This window comes from Myxine glutinosa, chromosome 1 (genome assembly GCF_964187855.1).
Source record: "Myxine glutinosa chromosome 1, kmMyxGlut1.1, whole genome shotgun sequence".
NCBI classification, from domain to species: domain Eukaryota; kingdom Metazoa; phylum Chordata; class Myxini; order Myxiniformes; family Myxinidae; genus Myxine; species Myxine glutinosa.
This window is the reverse complement of record NC_136261.1, coordinates 319,323,031-319,338,256: the sequence shown is the minus strand read 5'-3', so window position 1 is coordinate 319,338,256 and position 15,226 is coordinate 319,323,031. Positions and strand designations below refer to the sequence as shown.

Genomic DNA, 15,226 nt, shown 5'->3' with positions numbered 1-15,226 from the left:
AGCTAACGTTAGTGTGGAAGAATTTAGATGTTTTAGCTATTAGCACTTTTGATGCCACTAAACATGGTTTAGTCAGCTAAAAAGTACCCTAGTGTAGAACATGACTCAGAACCTCTGTTACCTCACTGAAAACTCAGAGCCTCCTTTCACAGGCACTTTTAACATCATTCGTGATTTCTTATTTGTCATTTAACAGTGATGGTAGACATCGACAGCAAGCATGCCCAAAAGAAAACGGAGTGTAGAACCTGCAGCCCAAAGCTCTCCTCCTACATGCATCCTTCATGTACCATCCATGTCTGATCATGGGGATTTCACGCCCCTCCGTAAAATTAAAGGATCTGCTTCAGAAAAACTGCAACTGCTTCAAAAGATCCGGGATAGACGTCTCAACCAACCGCATGACTCCCCATGTCGTATGCAATCAGTATGTGATCAGATCCCGGCAACTCTTCCTGATGACCTAGAAAGAGTAGGATATCACAGCAAGTGTTATAAGCACTTTGTCCGCCACTTTCATCGTCTGGGAGATGATACAGAACCAGGGCCATCAACCTCATCATGGCATCACTCTCCTCGTAAACCAGGAGGTTCTGCTGAACCCATCTTCCCGCCAGAGTGTATATTTTGTGAGAAAGTTGAGACCAAAGATGCTCATCGCAATACTGAGAGGCCTACAACCTTCCCATCCTTTAAAAACAAAGAAAATGCATGGGAGCAAATCGAAACACGGGCTGAGAAAATGGGTCTCTATCGACTCCATCGAAAGGTGAAAAACAAAGACCTCTTTGCATGTGAGGCCAAACACCATCCGTCATGTTTTAAAGCTTTCCGCACAGCATTCTACAACTATGAGCGTGCGATTCACAGAGCCGAAGCACCAAAGGAGCAGGCTTGCATGTCAGCCGCCCATGAAAAGGCATTCAACTCAGTACTGGAACACATTCAAACCCAGGTCATCCAGCAGAATAAAGTTCTACAGCTTTCTTCCTTGCGCTTGCTCTATGTCGAGGAACTGAAACTGAATGGATATGAGAACTCAAATTATAATCGGTCAGAGAAACTACTGAAACACCTACAGAATGACCCAATCAAGGAGCATATCCACTTCACGAAGGTTGATCATGACAAATGTGATGTCATTTCTTTCTGGCTTGTGCACAGCTCAAACATAACAGTTTCCAATGCTCTCGCACGAGCATTCACACTCGGAAGCACAAACAAGAACCAAAATGTTGCCCTCCAACTTCGCCAGGGTATTCTACAGGCTTTCAGAGAGTGTAAAGACCAACCATGGCCACCAACAGCTGAAGACATGGAGCTCAATCCTGAAGACATCCTACCTCCAGACCTTGTCCGCTTTCTCAGCGTGCTAATGACTGGCAAGGAGGGCATCGAGACAGAAAAGGTGAAGCGTCTGGTCTTCTCCATTGGACAAGATCTGTGCCGTGCAGTGTCAGATGGAAAATGCAAGTTACCAAAGCACATTCTCCTCTGTGTGACTGTAAGGCACCTGTTCCGAAGCAAACAGCTCACCACAATACTACACAGGCTTGGACACTCTGAGAGCTACGATTTCGCCTTGGAGTTGGAAACTGCTCTCGCCAAGGTCCTGGATGAAGTCTCAACTTATCGTACACCACAAATTGTGACAGGAGAGGGCAACCTTGTATTCCACTGTGAGTGGGACAACTTGAATAAGTTGATCAGATGGTGGCCAAGCAGCACTTTCTGTTCTCCACTGACAGTTACCATCCTGAGTCAATCAAAGCGCAGGAAAGGCTGAGGCGGGGCAGCTCAGAGAAGATCATTCTGGCTGGACCAGCAACCAGGAAGCCATATGACTTCAAAATGTTCCTTGCAAATGACGACAACAAAAAGCAGATGTGCCAGCTTCTTCTGAAAGTGTGGAGTGGACAAGAAGCAGCTACCAGGCTGGAGAGAACAGAGATGGCTGTGCTGATCGTGGAGGGGAAGGCCCACCAACTTGCCTCAACGAATGGCAAGGTAAAATTGAAAGCCCTTCGTGAATGGCGATTCAATTTGTAATTTTTCCTGAAAAAAAGGTGATTACCTGTGATGTTTGTCTAGATCTGAAACTGGCAGTGACTGGTGATTGAAATGCGGTGCCTTTTTGTGTTTCAGGTCGAGGTACGTGAACTCCCCACGATCTACAGCAACCAGGAAGAGACTGATACCAGGGTGGTTCTGTACCTCCATCATGCTGCTACCATCGGATACAAGAACGCTGTAGTCAGAACACCGGACACAGACATCCTCCTGATCCTGCTCCACCATGCCCACAACATCAAGCTGACGGTGTACCTGGATACAGGGTCAGGGAAGCATCGCCAACTTGTCAACGTCTCTGAGCTGGCAGAATCCCTGGGAGAGGACTACTGTGCCACTCTCCTGGGGTACTATGTGTTCAGCGGAGAAGACTGCACCAGTGCCTTCAAAGGGAAGGGAAAAGTCGGGCCCTTGAAAAAGCTGGAGAAGAATCCCAGGTTTCACAGGGCATTCGGTGAGCTGGGTGACAACTGGGATGCCAACCCTGAGGTGGAGAGGCAGTTAGAAAAATTCACCTGTGTGATGTACGGCCAGAGTCGCGAGTCATCAGTGGACATTGTCCGTGCCAAGCTGCTACGAAAAATGGTGGGAGAGGACAAGACCCTCACATCCAAGTCCAAGGTTGATCTGGCTCGCCTTCCTCCATGCCAGTCTGCCCTGAAGCCGCACATCCAGCGTGTGAACCACCGCGTAGCATTGTACAAAAGAGCCGATCAACCTATCATCGAAAAGCCAAAACCTTATGAGGAGCAAGGATGGATAAGGACTGATGAAGGACTGTTGAAACCAATGTGGTCCAGTGGTCCCATCCTACCAACCTCACTGGTGGATCTTCTGAACACAGGAGAGCACGAAGAGGAGGAGGAAGAGGAAGGAGAAGAAGAGTTTGACTCTGACGATTTCGATGAAAATGATGATGACTGACTCAGTGTAGAATCACTAATGCTAATGATGTTTATCTAAAACAAGCAAGAGAAGAGTGGTCACATTGAGTGCTAGGACTATTTTGACAGTTGTAATATTTAGAAAAATAAAACTTTGTGTTAACGTCTGTGTAGACGGACCTTAATATGAGTCTATTATTTCGTAAAACTGTGATTATTTTGTAAATAAAGCACTAATTAGCATACTAGTATACCATAGACACATGTAATCATGTTATGAATAGTTCTATCATGATCTATGCCCTTCAAAACATGGGTCTAGACACCTTCATTTTTCAATTATCTGCAATATTGGCTGAGATATGTCAAAAATCGTTTTTTTGATAATGGCAGCAGTAATTTGCATAAAAATGGTATGTGGGACATTTTTTCAGCTTGGGGCCATAGCTAGACATTTTCTACACATTTTTTCCAATCTAGAAACACTGATTAGAAGTATATCTCCGGGGGGTGCAGGGGGACCTAGTCTTCCTACTAGACTAAAGGAAATTTGATATACAGATGAGACCATTGGGCCCATCATGCCTGCGCTCCATCAATACCACATTGAATTCAATATATTAGTTCATGGACAACTTCAATAAAGGAGGAAAGGCACAAGGACATAATCAGGGTGGTTTTCCTGTGTACGTACTTTCTTTTGTACACTCAGCCTCTATTTGATCTTGTTGCCAGACATTCAGTTGATCACCACGCCTTTGCGGACGACAATCAGCTGTACAAAGAAAGCACGATTCAACAAATCGTGCCCACTGTTGAAGTGTTAGAAGGCTGTATTGCCGACGTGAAGGCGTGGATGACCCAAAACAAACTTCAGCTGAACGATGCTAAAACAGAGTCTATGATTGTAAGATCGCACAGATGTCCTCTACAATGTTCACTTCCTACCTTATTCATGTTGGTGAAACCGATGTAAACTTTGTTTCGTCGGCCAAGAACCTTGGTGTGGTTTTCGACTGTAACATGACATTTTCCAAGCAAGTACTTCAAACTTGCAAATCAGCATACTTTCAGCTGCGAAAGATCGCATCCATTCGCCACTTTCTTACTCCTCAGGCTGCTCTAACTCTGGTCTGTGCCCTTGTCCTCTCAAGGCTGGACTATTGTAATTCTTTGTATGCTGGCTGCCCTCAGTTTCTCTTGGATAAGTTACAAAAGGTTCAAAACTCTGCCGCTCGTCTTGTCTGTAAGGCGAAGAAGTCTGACCATGTTACTCCGCTTCTTGAATCTTTACACTGGCTGCCTGTCTCTGCTCGTGTGCAATACAAAATTTGCACACTATGTTATAAATCATTGTGTGGAACGGGACCTCACTATCTCTCCGATTTGCTCACTCTCTATGAACCTCGGCGACGGCTTCGTTCAAGCGACGACTCTATGACCTAAGAGCTGCCGCGCACCAGCACCAAGTCGTTTGGCAAGAAATCCTTTTCCTTTGCTGCACCTCTGCTCTGGAATGACTTGCCTTCCTCTGTTCGACATGTTGACTCTCTTCCTGCCTTTAAAACCTCCCTCAAAACCTATCTGTTTCACAAGTCTTTCAAAGTCTAAGTCCTGTTTTCCCTTTGGTTTGAGGTGGGACGGAGATCGAGAGTATGTCTGTGTACATGTGCGGGAGAGGGAGGGGAGGCGGAGGGGGAGTACACATCTGTGAGTTTTGAATGGGGAGGGAGAGGAATAGGGCAAGAGTGAAGGTGTGTCTGTGTGTGTGTGTATGTTTGTGTATGCGTGTGCGGTGTGTGTGCGTTCGCATGATAATGTAAAGCGCCATGAGGGTCGTTTACTCTGCTTGATGGGGCTATATAAGACTCCTTTATTATTATTATTATTACGTACATTTCCGATCAATAGATATACAGTATGTATATATATATATATATATATATATATATATCATATATATATACATATATATATTGTCGTGTGATTCCCCAGGTGAACACCACAGGGATCACGAATGGCCAATAGCGAGCTTTAACTCCTAAGCATTCAGTTCAATTGCGGACTTGATACACGTGGGAAAAGAAAGGGAAAGGGGAGGAAGCTGAAGTGTTTACCTGAGTGATCAGGCAGTCTTCAACCTGCAGAAAGTAACTCAAACAAAAACTGGGTTTAGAAATGCACAGATAAATAACAAAAGGGTTTATTAAAATGTATGCCAGGACAAGAAAAGCGCGACGATAAACTAAATTTCCTATATGGAGCGCTCCCACACACAGAACCAAACACAGACAAAAGGGATGGAAGAACTGGAAAATAAATTATGTTTGTGGGTGTACTTAGCTCTGATCACTGGTGAAGTCTCGTCAGGTCTGCGAATGGGTCCGGCATTGCGCGCGAAGCACGCGCGTTGGCGGGATCCCGGCCTCATTGCGCCCGTCGCACTGCAGAGCTCGTACACTCGTCCACGCATGGATAACCGCAGTTCCCAGGCCGCGGCTCCTCCTGCAGCCTCTGCATGTCTCCGATGGTGTCTCTGAACACGGTCGATCCAAGAACAATCGCACGAGGGAGAAGAAGCAAGGGAGCAAGAGGTCGTCGAGGGCAACAAAACAAGAGAGACAAGAAGCGAAGGCAAGAGAGAAGGCAAGAGAGAAAATGTCGGTCCGAGAGTTCTTTTAATGTCGGGTCGTCACGTCATCGGTGCTTCTCCACCAATCAGCCTGCAGGCCACCACTGCCTGCTCAGCTCTCCACGAGTCAGCACACCGCTTCTTGCTCACCCTTCTTTCAACAATTGATGAGTGCTCTGCCCTGGCCAATCAGCGAGTCCCTTCTTACCCCGGCCTTCCTGTTGATTAACTCCCGCCCAATCACTGTCCTTATGGGCGTGGCTCTCAGCCTGCCTGAATGATGTGTGCCTGCCAGGCAGGATTGTCAACCCCAGTGCCTGATGCCTGGCTTTCAGTTGGTATTATTGTTATTATTTATTGCAATGTATTGGCAATTCCTACTCGTGTCTATGGTGCGGTGCCAAAAGGGACAAAGGATAAATCACCAAGGGTAAGACATACAAGGGATAATCTATCCTTATTCCCTAAGCTAAATAACATGCCCCGCCCCCTCATGATGGGGACGAAGATACACCTTAATCCGACATTCGGCTAAACAAAACTTATTACATGGTGATGGTTCTTATCACGATCATCGGAACACCTACCTATACAAATTCACCTGACTACATATCACTACCCCACAAACATAACAATATATATATATATTTTGTGGGAATGCCTTCAACAGGGTATAGAGGATAGCTTTTAATGTTATAGCAGTCGTTATTTTCCATATTACATGTACTATAAGTTTCCCTACCGGAGTGGCCAGGGGATGGGTTGGGGGGTGGGGGGGGGGTTATGGTATTATTCTTATTCAAACATGTAATTAAAAATGCCTCTCCACGATACCCCTTGCTATGTAATTTGAAATGCCTCACTTCACTGGAAAACCTGGGGACAGCAATACTGTACTGTAAAGGTTGGGGACTTGTAATACCCTATCCCACCTAGAGGTGGAGCTACACATTTACATAGAGAGTTTGCGTCCGGCTACAAATGACTGCCTCGTGGTATCTGGAGCAATATGAGCCATGGATGAACATTCAACGAGATGAGGCATGCTTTGACCGATAATCTTTAAAATGCAATGGTGGGGCGAAGAAGGCAGTCAGAGTGAATGTGAGGACAATTGAGTCAAACACCTCATGAGGAGACGTCGGTAAAGGCAGGAGAATCAATCCCAGCGAGTCAAGCCTGGTAGGTCAAGCCCAGTGAGTCAAGCCTGGTAAGTTAAGCCTGGTTAGAAAAGGCTATTTTCACCTGCCCCAAATGCTAGAGTGAGGATCGCCGGCACCATCTCTGCGCCATTACCAGGGACCTGCTCTCTTCCTCCTCTCTTTTATCCTTCTCCAGAAATTTTGATTTCTTTGTTTGCATCCCGGCCAGCCCAGACCTTCCTTTGTTGTATAAAGATCTATATATATATTTATATATATATATATATATATATATATATATATATATATATATATATATATATATATATATTGTTACAGACACGACTTTGATGTTAAGGTGGGCCGAGCGGAATGGCCGTCGTGTCCGCACAAATTACCCGATTGTACTCGAACGTTGACGAAGCCGCGCCACGCTGGCTCAATAAGAAAAAGAAGACACCCGGCTGGGTTATAAAATGACGACACCAGGGATACGGTTCTCAAGACCTCCGGAGGAGATTATATTCGTTACGGAAGGTCAGATTACAGGGACGAGAGGTACAACATAGAAAGACAAGCACTTAGACACAATCTTATATTATTCCCGGACAGACGACAGACAAACGGGACAACGGCTGACTCACACGGGGGTTGATGGCAGGAAAGCGGGTATCGATGGCTCAAGGTGCACTCTTGGCTCAAAGCAGGGTACACGGTTCGGTCCAGAGATGCGGGGAGGTCTCGTCGCAGCGCTCAGAAGTGACGTTCTTTCTCAGGCCTCTCCAAACTCAGGCGCATCTGTTTCAGCGCTCGCAGGTCCTTCTTTCTCCAGCTGGGGGCGCATCTCTCGTCACGTCCGCTACGTGGCCGCGTATATCCGGCGGGGAGTGACACGCCCTCGGCTCGCTAGCGCCGCCCCAGATGGAATCGGTCCGCCCTTCTGATTGGGTGCGGGGGGTTACCAGGCTCCGCCCTTGAGGAGGAGCTGACAGCAAGCCCCTCCGTGGTAACCCCGTGGAGCGCGTGGTCAATGGCGCTAACCGAGCCGGTGTGAGGACGCATCCTCCCCCGCTCCGCCGCCATCTCCTCTGTTGTTGTTGTAATTGTTGGGGAAGAAGATGGAAGGAGGTATGGGAAAGGTCCTAAACTCACTACTGATGCCATATAATCACATTCTGGTGCAACGAAGAGTCATAATTAATGGAGACGAGGCCTTAACTGACATAGAATAAGAATAACTAGGAAGATGTCCGAAAGTTGTCTACGTGTGGTGCGGTGGACCTGGGCACGACATTTAATGGGGGAATAAGGGGAAGGTCGGCTCTACTGATTGTTATTTACATGCAATGGGACTAGGGAATGGGGGATTGGGGAAAGTTGGGGAGTATTGGAGAAAATAGGGGAATATTTACAAGCGGATATGGAGGCCAAATTCCATATTCGCAACATTGCACCCTTCTCTACCCTCGGGGCGTCCCGACCCGATAAATTTTTACCTACTTTAGTGTGGCACGCAATGTAGTTCCCTCTACTATTAACTCTACCCTGAGTGCGACAGTTTTACAGATATTCACAAATGAGTAAATATGTCCCCCTGCGACGTTGCACCCTTCTCCTCTCAGAAACACACCCACAGGATAACCGAATCCGGAAAGAATTCTCAAACTAAACATACAGCCGGTAGGGAGCATTATTTACAAGATTACGCTGATATCTACACTACGATCCAGGACCTGTTTTTGGAGGAACACATGCAGATGTTATGCATAGAGAGAGCGCGCTTGCCAGCATCGATACACCAACCCACGAGTGCTCTGTGGCCGACGGCCTTTAATAACGTGCAGAGCACCCTTTCCCAGCATCAAAAGCACCACCCCACCACCAATCGGTGCAGTCACCATTGTTCATTGGAATAAAAATAAATTCGACAACCCCTAACCCTGCAGGTGTCTCTTGCTCTTCGTGTGGCCTTCAGTGGTGTTAATTAACAGTGGTTCACCTTTATGGCATAGGTGCCACGTTGACCCATAGGTCCATCCCCGGGTGGTGCTTGGCCGCAAACGAACTGCGGTCCATTGTGGGTGGCCACAAACATTGCGGTCCATATGGTGTATCGATCCCGGCAGCAAACAGCGAAAGTGCAGGCCCACAACTGCGCAGCCAGCACCTCTCTCTCCTCTCTCTCTACCCCAAAGCCAGATCCTCGGAGGTGGGGGACAAAAGAAGAAGACAAGTGAGTAAGGTGGTAAGGGCGCAAAAGTGCACGCAATACAAGATGATGCACACTGGGGGCACATGGGAACCAGGTGAGACAGGTACGTTCCTACCGTACGCCCCACCCCCACCAGGTAACCTACATGGCCCCTCCCTTACCCCTTACTGTATCCACAAAACACAACACTACCCATAAACATCTATTTTACAAATCAACAAACGTCCCTACTGTCTTCCCCGTTCCTCCCATATACCAAATTCGTCTTCTCTCCCTCCTAACCAATCAAATTTGCCATTTTCAACTCTCATCAAAATTTGCCATCTCCAACTCAACATCATAATTTGCCATTACCAATTCATCATCAGTCCCTCCTAGGGAGGGAGAGATGGAATCACCCCAATGTCTCATCCACGTCGTGATGCGTCTCACAAATCCACACAGCGATTCATCTCCTGCAACAAAACAAAGAAAACACAGGTGTGGAGTCATCATCATCACCACAGGTAAGTGGCTGCGTATGGTGCGACAGGTTCATCAATCCTAACTATTTCCTAAATGACTTTAACAACTTTACACTACCCGGGGTCTTTCTCCGGCCAAACCATTGGCCCTCTTACACTATGGGTTCTAAAAACCAATTCCCATTGGCCAAACTGTGGTGCTTTTCAATTTGGGGTCTCACTCCCCCGATTCATCTCCCGGTGCCCTCGCACAATTTCTGGGCTGCGGCGTGTACCTCTCCCAGTGGGTCTACCCACCTGCACACCTCCACCACTGCAGTTGCCTCCGAGCTTACCTGCTCCTTGCCCTAACCTAACTACCTGGGGAAGGCCCTCTGGCTCTCTCCCCACTCGGTGCCCTCTCTGGCACTGGGCTACCCGGGTCCGTCCTCCGGATCCTCGGGCCCCATCCACAACTCTACCGGCTCCCAGAGCCCACCTGCGGCCTCACCTGGCCGACATCCTCACAGTGGTGGAGTGCCCAACCAACTACACACACTAACAGGCTACACGCCCAGCCATTTCCACAACACTAATGCACCCATCCACAATACCATTCTGCAACCGCACCACAAATGCCAATATCCAACCACAATTTACCTGCACCCTCTACCTAACACTTACACTACCCGCCCCGGGTACTCGTGAAAGGGGTCCACTCTTCCCCCATCCACACCTTCGCACCATGCACACCACTCCGTACCACTCACTCCAACTCTCTCCACACACCTGTACCTGCACACCTGTGCTCTCACACCTGGTGCCACCTGCACCCTTCTCTCCCCAAGCGCATTCGCGCTGATCCACAACACTCATTACTCACACACTGCTCCACACACCTGTCCAGTTGCACACCTGTGCAATCACACCTGTTCAATTCTCACAAACACGGCATCATCTCAGCTAACTACTCCCTTCTGAAACTTGCGCTTCCCAGTCGTCCCTTTAAACTATTGCGCTCCCACGTCATTATCATCCACACTAATCTACCTGCGTCCCCACTACAGGTATCAGTCACTAACTAACCTTAACGTTACCTAAGGTCATCTTCTCTAGATCCCTACACACAATATCCTAACCCACCCAGGCTAGTTTTCACTGCCATACACCCCATAAGCTATTGCTCCTTTGCCCCCCACATGGGAAGGATGGTGGATTTGCCATCCCACCACATCGGGGGTCTCTCACTACCAATTTTGCACATCAAATTTCAACAAATTAAAAATTTGCCAATCACTGCCAATCACTGTACCATTACCAATCATCACTCTGCCAATCCTTTGCCAATCATCAAATTTTGTTTTTCTCTAATTTTGGGGCCAAAACACTAACCTCATCACCCAGTCTACTCACTACTGCCTCTCGGTGCGCCAATCCCTGTCCAAAGCCCGGCTTCGTAAAGCCAAGCCATGAATGCTGGTTGTTTTGTGCCAGCGGCTGGATGCGTCCGGCACTCGGTGCAGGGACGGGGGCTTACCCGGGCCGAGATCCCACGCATCACCTCGGCGTGGAGCCATCCAATGTCCCGATCTCGACCTGCCGGAATGCCTCAACAAAAAGTGGTCGCCATGACGACCCTTTCTATGGGGCCGCCCGCTCCGCCTAGTGGAGCACGGACGCGGCCGTTCAAAGCGAGGCCCAGCACGCACCGAGGGCCCGATTCGGCTATAAGTCGTTCTCAACTCTACCCCATCTAACGTCGATGCTTCACCTGGACGCTTACACCCCGCAGCCCGTTCCTTGCTCACACATCCAGCCGTGCCCATGCTCCTCGTACCTTTCCTTACACACCCAGGTACACCCATTCCACTCACAGCCTTGGTCACACACCTGACCACCGAACACTTTGGCACACATTCGTTCGTAGCACACCTCACCAATACACCGCTTCGCACCCCCTCCTCGGTCACCTCCTCTGTGACAATCACAGGTGTGCCCTCATTCGCACACCCAACCATGTGCCTCACCACCAACTCCAGCGTGCATTCCCACTCACGCTCTACCATTCCAGGTGTGCATCCTTCCATCCCAGGTGTACATCCTCGCTCACCTGTCACAACCAACTCACTCTCCTTGTCACTCTCAATACTCTCACCACCACTCTTGACAACGCACTCACCCTTACTCTTGACAGCGCACTCTTTCCTCGTGCACCTGTCCGTCACACACCTTTCTCGCGCACACTCTCCCGTTACACCCTCTGTAACACTCACCACAGGTGTGCATTCTTCCTTACTTCTGACAGCGCACTCTTTCCTCATGCACCTGTCCGTTACACACCTCTCTCGCGCACACCCTTGCGCACACTCTCCCGTCACACCCTCTGTAACACTTACCACACCGCGCTTCCATGTGCTCCCTCGCACACTCGCTACGACCGACTCACTCTCGCCAGCACCCTCACTCCTTGGCGTGCACTTTTTCCTCACACACCCCAGAGTCGGACTTTCTCGCACACCTCCTTTTTCACACACCAGACCTGTCGCACACTTCACCAGTGGCCTCTCACGAACATCCGGGTCTATCTCGACCCCCAAGCTTATTAAATCACCTGGCGCATCATACGCACGACCATATTGGTCACCACTTACACCAGGTCTTCTTCCTCTTCGCTTCTCCTCCATCACCTGCGAATCCCTCATCCGGTTAATGAGCACATCACGATCCAAACATAGACTTTGGACCAATTCTTTCATCTCCTCTTTTATCTCTTTGTTATCCCCTCTCCGTCGCTTCTTAATTTCGCTCACCCCCTCTTCCACTTCTTTCTGTGTCGCTTTCAACCCTCCTAATACCGCAGTGTTCCTTTGAACCTGCTCCACTAACTCCGTCTGTCCCACCGTCAGCTGCTCCACCTCCTGCGTCAGGTCCTCTATGCCCCCTTGTAACTTTACAGTCCCCTTTCTCACCTCCTTCTCCATGTGCTCCTCACAGTGCCTCACCTCCTCGCGCACTCCTCCGACCTCCTCACTCACACCTCTTCTAATCTCCTCTCCCTCTACCCCATTTTTCACTCCCTCTATCTGATTCTCCTGGGCAGCCATTCTATTTTCTACCCCCGTTAACCCATTTTTTACCTCCTTTATCCCGTTGTCTAACCCCTCTCCGGTACCCCTCGCTTCGTCCCTCATTACCCCCATCTGGTTTCCCATTACCCCCAATCGCTCACTCGGAGCCCTCGCTTCGTCCCTCATTACCCCCATTTCGTTTCCCATTACCCCCATTTGGTTATTCACTACCCCCATTTTTGCTTCTAGCCTCTCCATAAGGGCCCCCATTTGCAACATAAAAAGGTTCGGATCCACCAGGGGCGCTGCCACGGTCGCGGGCGCGGTGACCAGCGAGGCGCCATTTTGCGCTCCCGCAATGTCGGGCACAACGACGCTATTTTGTGCGTCTGCTACCCTCGCTGCTTCGCTCTCCTCCTGTCCCTCATGTCCTTCAATTTGGTCCTGGACCGACCCTGCTTCACTCTCCCCTACCGGACCCCAGCCGTCTTGATCCGCCATAGCGCGACTTTCAAAATTCGAGTTTCGTAACACCAATCCAAATTTTGCTGTTATAATTTCGTCGAGCGCAGTAACCGCGGGACCGCGCTCCGGATCGATTTGGTCGAGCGCCGTACGCGCTCCGGCTCGATTTTCCCTCCCAAAATTTGGGCCTAACTAATTTAGTCCCGGGTCCGAATCTCACTCCTCGACACCAATTGTTACTCTAATAGTACAATTGGTGTTCCAAAATTTGGGCTAAATAAATTTAGTCCCAGGTTCGAATCCAACTCCTGACAACCAATTGTTACAGACACGACTTTGATGTTAAGGTGGGCCGAGCGGAATGGCCGTCGTGTCCGCACAAATTACCCGATTGTACTCGAACGTTGACGAAGCCGCGCCACGCTGGCTCAATAAGAAAAAGAAGACACCCGGCTGGGTTATAAAATGACGACACCAGGGATACGGTTCTCAAGACCTCCGGAGGAGATTATATTCGTTACGGAAGGTCAGATTACAGGGACGAGAGGTACAACATAGAAAGACAAGCACTTAGACACAATCTTATATTATTCCCGGACAGACGACAGACAAACGGGACAACGGCTGACTCACACGGGGGTTGATGGCAGGAAAGCGGGTATCGATGGCTCAAGGTGCACTCTTGGCTCAAAGCAGGGTACACGGTTCGGTCCAGAGATGCGGGGAGGTCTCGTCGCAGCGCTCAGAGGTGACGTTCTTTCTCAGGCCTCTCCAAACTCAGGCGCATCTGTTTCAGCGCTCGCAGGTCCTTCTTTCTCCAGCTGGGGGCGCATCTCTCGTCACGTCCGCTACGTGGCCGCGTATATCCGGCGGGGAGTGACACGCCCTCGGCTCGCTAGCGCCGCCCCAGATGGAATCGGTCCGCCCTTCTGATTGGGTGCGGGGGGTTACCAGGCTCCGCCCTTGAGGAGGAGCTGACAGCCAGCCCCTCCGTGGTAACCCCGTGGAGCGCGTGGTCAATGGCGCTAACCGAGCCGGTGTGAGGACGCATCCTCCCCCGCTCCGCCGCCATCTCCTCTGTTGTTGTTGTAATTGTTGGGGAAGAAGATGGAAGGAGGTATGGGAAAGGTCCTAAACTCACTACTGATGCCATATAATCACATTCTGGTGCAACGAAGAGTCATAATTAATGGAGACGAGGCCTTAACTGACATAGAATAAGAATAACTAGGAAGATGTCCGAAAGTTGTCTACGTGTGGTGCGGTGGACCTGGGCACGACATTTAATGGGGGAATAAGGGGAAGGTCGGCTCTACTGATTGTTATTTACATGCAATGGGACTAGGGAATGGGGGATTGGGGAAAGTTGGGGAGTATTGGAGAAAATAGGGGAATATTTACAAGCGGATATGGAGGCCAAATTCCATATTCGCAACAATATATATGTATAATATATATATATATATATATTGTTGCGGATATGAGGATTGCATTTTCTTGATTGTGTGTATTGTAGTGGTAAATTGTTGTGTAACATTGGTTGAATATGGCCCCTCCTGCCTCCAGAGTTGTGTAAAGGTAAAAAGGGCGTCCCGGTAGTTATTCCATGAAACACCACATTGAAGGACACGATAAAACCCTTGTTCAGTAGCTTATATCTTATTATGTGTTTTAGAGTAAGGCCTTGTCTTCCATTAGAATGACACTCCATTGCACCGAATCAATTAAGAATAGCTCCGCTTCAATCATTCCATTTCCCAGCCAAACTCTCCATCTGTGGGTAAAGCAGTTCACAAGCGTGGGGTGCACGCCCTCTCATTTCGCTGCTATGGTGAATATGTGCTCCGTGCTCTGTTTGAACAGGAGGGGCGGGGTCGCCCGGGAGAGGCAAGCCCAGGGCGCGCCACGAAGGGCGGGGCTGTTCAGCCCCATGCCCAAATAAGGAAACAAGCCCGTGGCTCGCCACGAGGGGCGTGCCGTCGGCGCCATGCCCAAATAAGGAGACAAGCCCGTGGGATTACCATACAAGGTCACGAAACAGAGCACAGGGGGGGGGGGGGCGGTACCGAAACCGAGGAGGGCGTGACAGACCCGCGCTGAAGGTTTGGCGAGAAGGGTGTGACGATCGCTGGGACAAGCTACACCAGAGATACGGCAGATGAGTCCAGGTGCGTAAGAGGGTTGGCAGTCCACCGGGAGAGAGTTCAGAGTTGCACCGGAGTTGCGTAAGAGATACGAAAAGCCTTTGACAAAGAGCCGCTTCAACCAGCCCCGTTTCAACCAGCCGAGTGACCCTGCCGGCGTGTGCTG

The 15,226-nt window shown here is 49.4% G+C and overlaps 2 protein-coding genes across 2 annotated transcripts; one reads left to right on the top strand and one right to left on the bottom strand.

Moving 5' to 3' along the window:
* Positions 1-1,710: 1,710 nt before the first annotated feature.
* Positions 1,711-3,139, top strand: LOC144892399 (uncharacterized). Its single transcript, XM_078778915.1, has 2 exons — positions 1,711-2,007; positions 2,146-3,139. Exons 1-2 carry the CDS (start codon positions 1,711-1,713, stop codon positions 2,992-2,994), a joined length of 1,146 nt encoding a protein of 381 aa, XP_078635041.1. The 3' UTR covers positions 2,995-3,139.
* A 1,951-nt stretch (positions 3,140-5,090) lies between these two features.
* LOC144892397 (uncharacterized) lies at positions 5,091-14,356 on the bottom strand. The gene is made up of 3 exons (XM_078778908.1): positions 12,521-14,356; positions 10,921-12,462; positions 5,091-5,095 (listed from the first exon to the last, which is right to left on the bottom strand). The coding sequence occupies exons 2-3, from the start codon at positions 12,362-12,364 to the stop codon at positions 5,091-5,093; spliced, it is 1,449 nt and encodes a 482-aa protein (XP_078635034.1). The 5' UTR covers positions 12,365-12,462; positions 12,521-14,356.
* Positions 14,357-15,226: the final 870 nt, after the last annotated feature.

Excerpts from the sequence above, each read along its gene's own strand:
- LOC144892399 (XM_078778915.1), top strand. The coding sequence starts at position 1,711 with ATGGTGGCCAAGCAGCACTTTCTGTTCTCCACTGACAGTTACCATCCT. Across the intron at positions 2,008-2,145 it reads TTGCCTCAACGAATGGCAAG|GTCGAGGTACGTGAACTCCC; the intron begins GTAAAATTGAAA and ends TTTGTGTTTCAG.
- LOC144892397 (XM_078778908.1), bottom strand. The coding sequence starts at position 12,364 with ATGGAGAAGGAGGTGAGAAAGGGGACTGTAAAGTTACAAGGGGGCATA.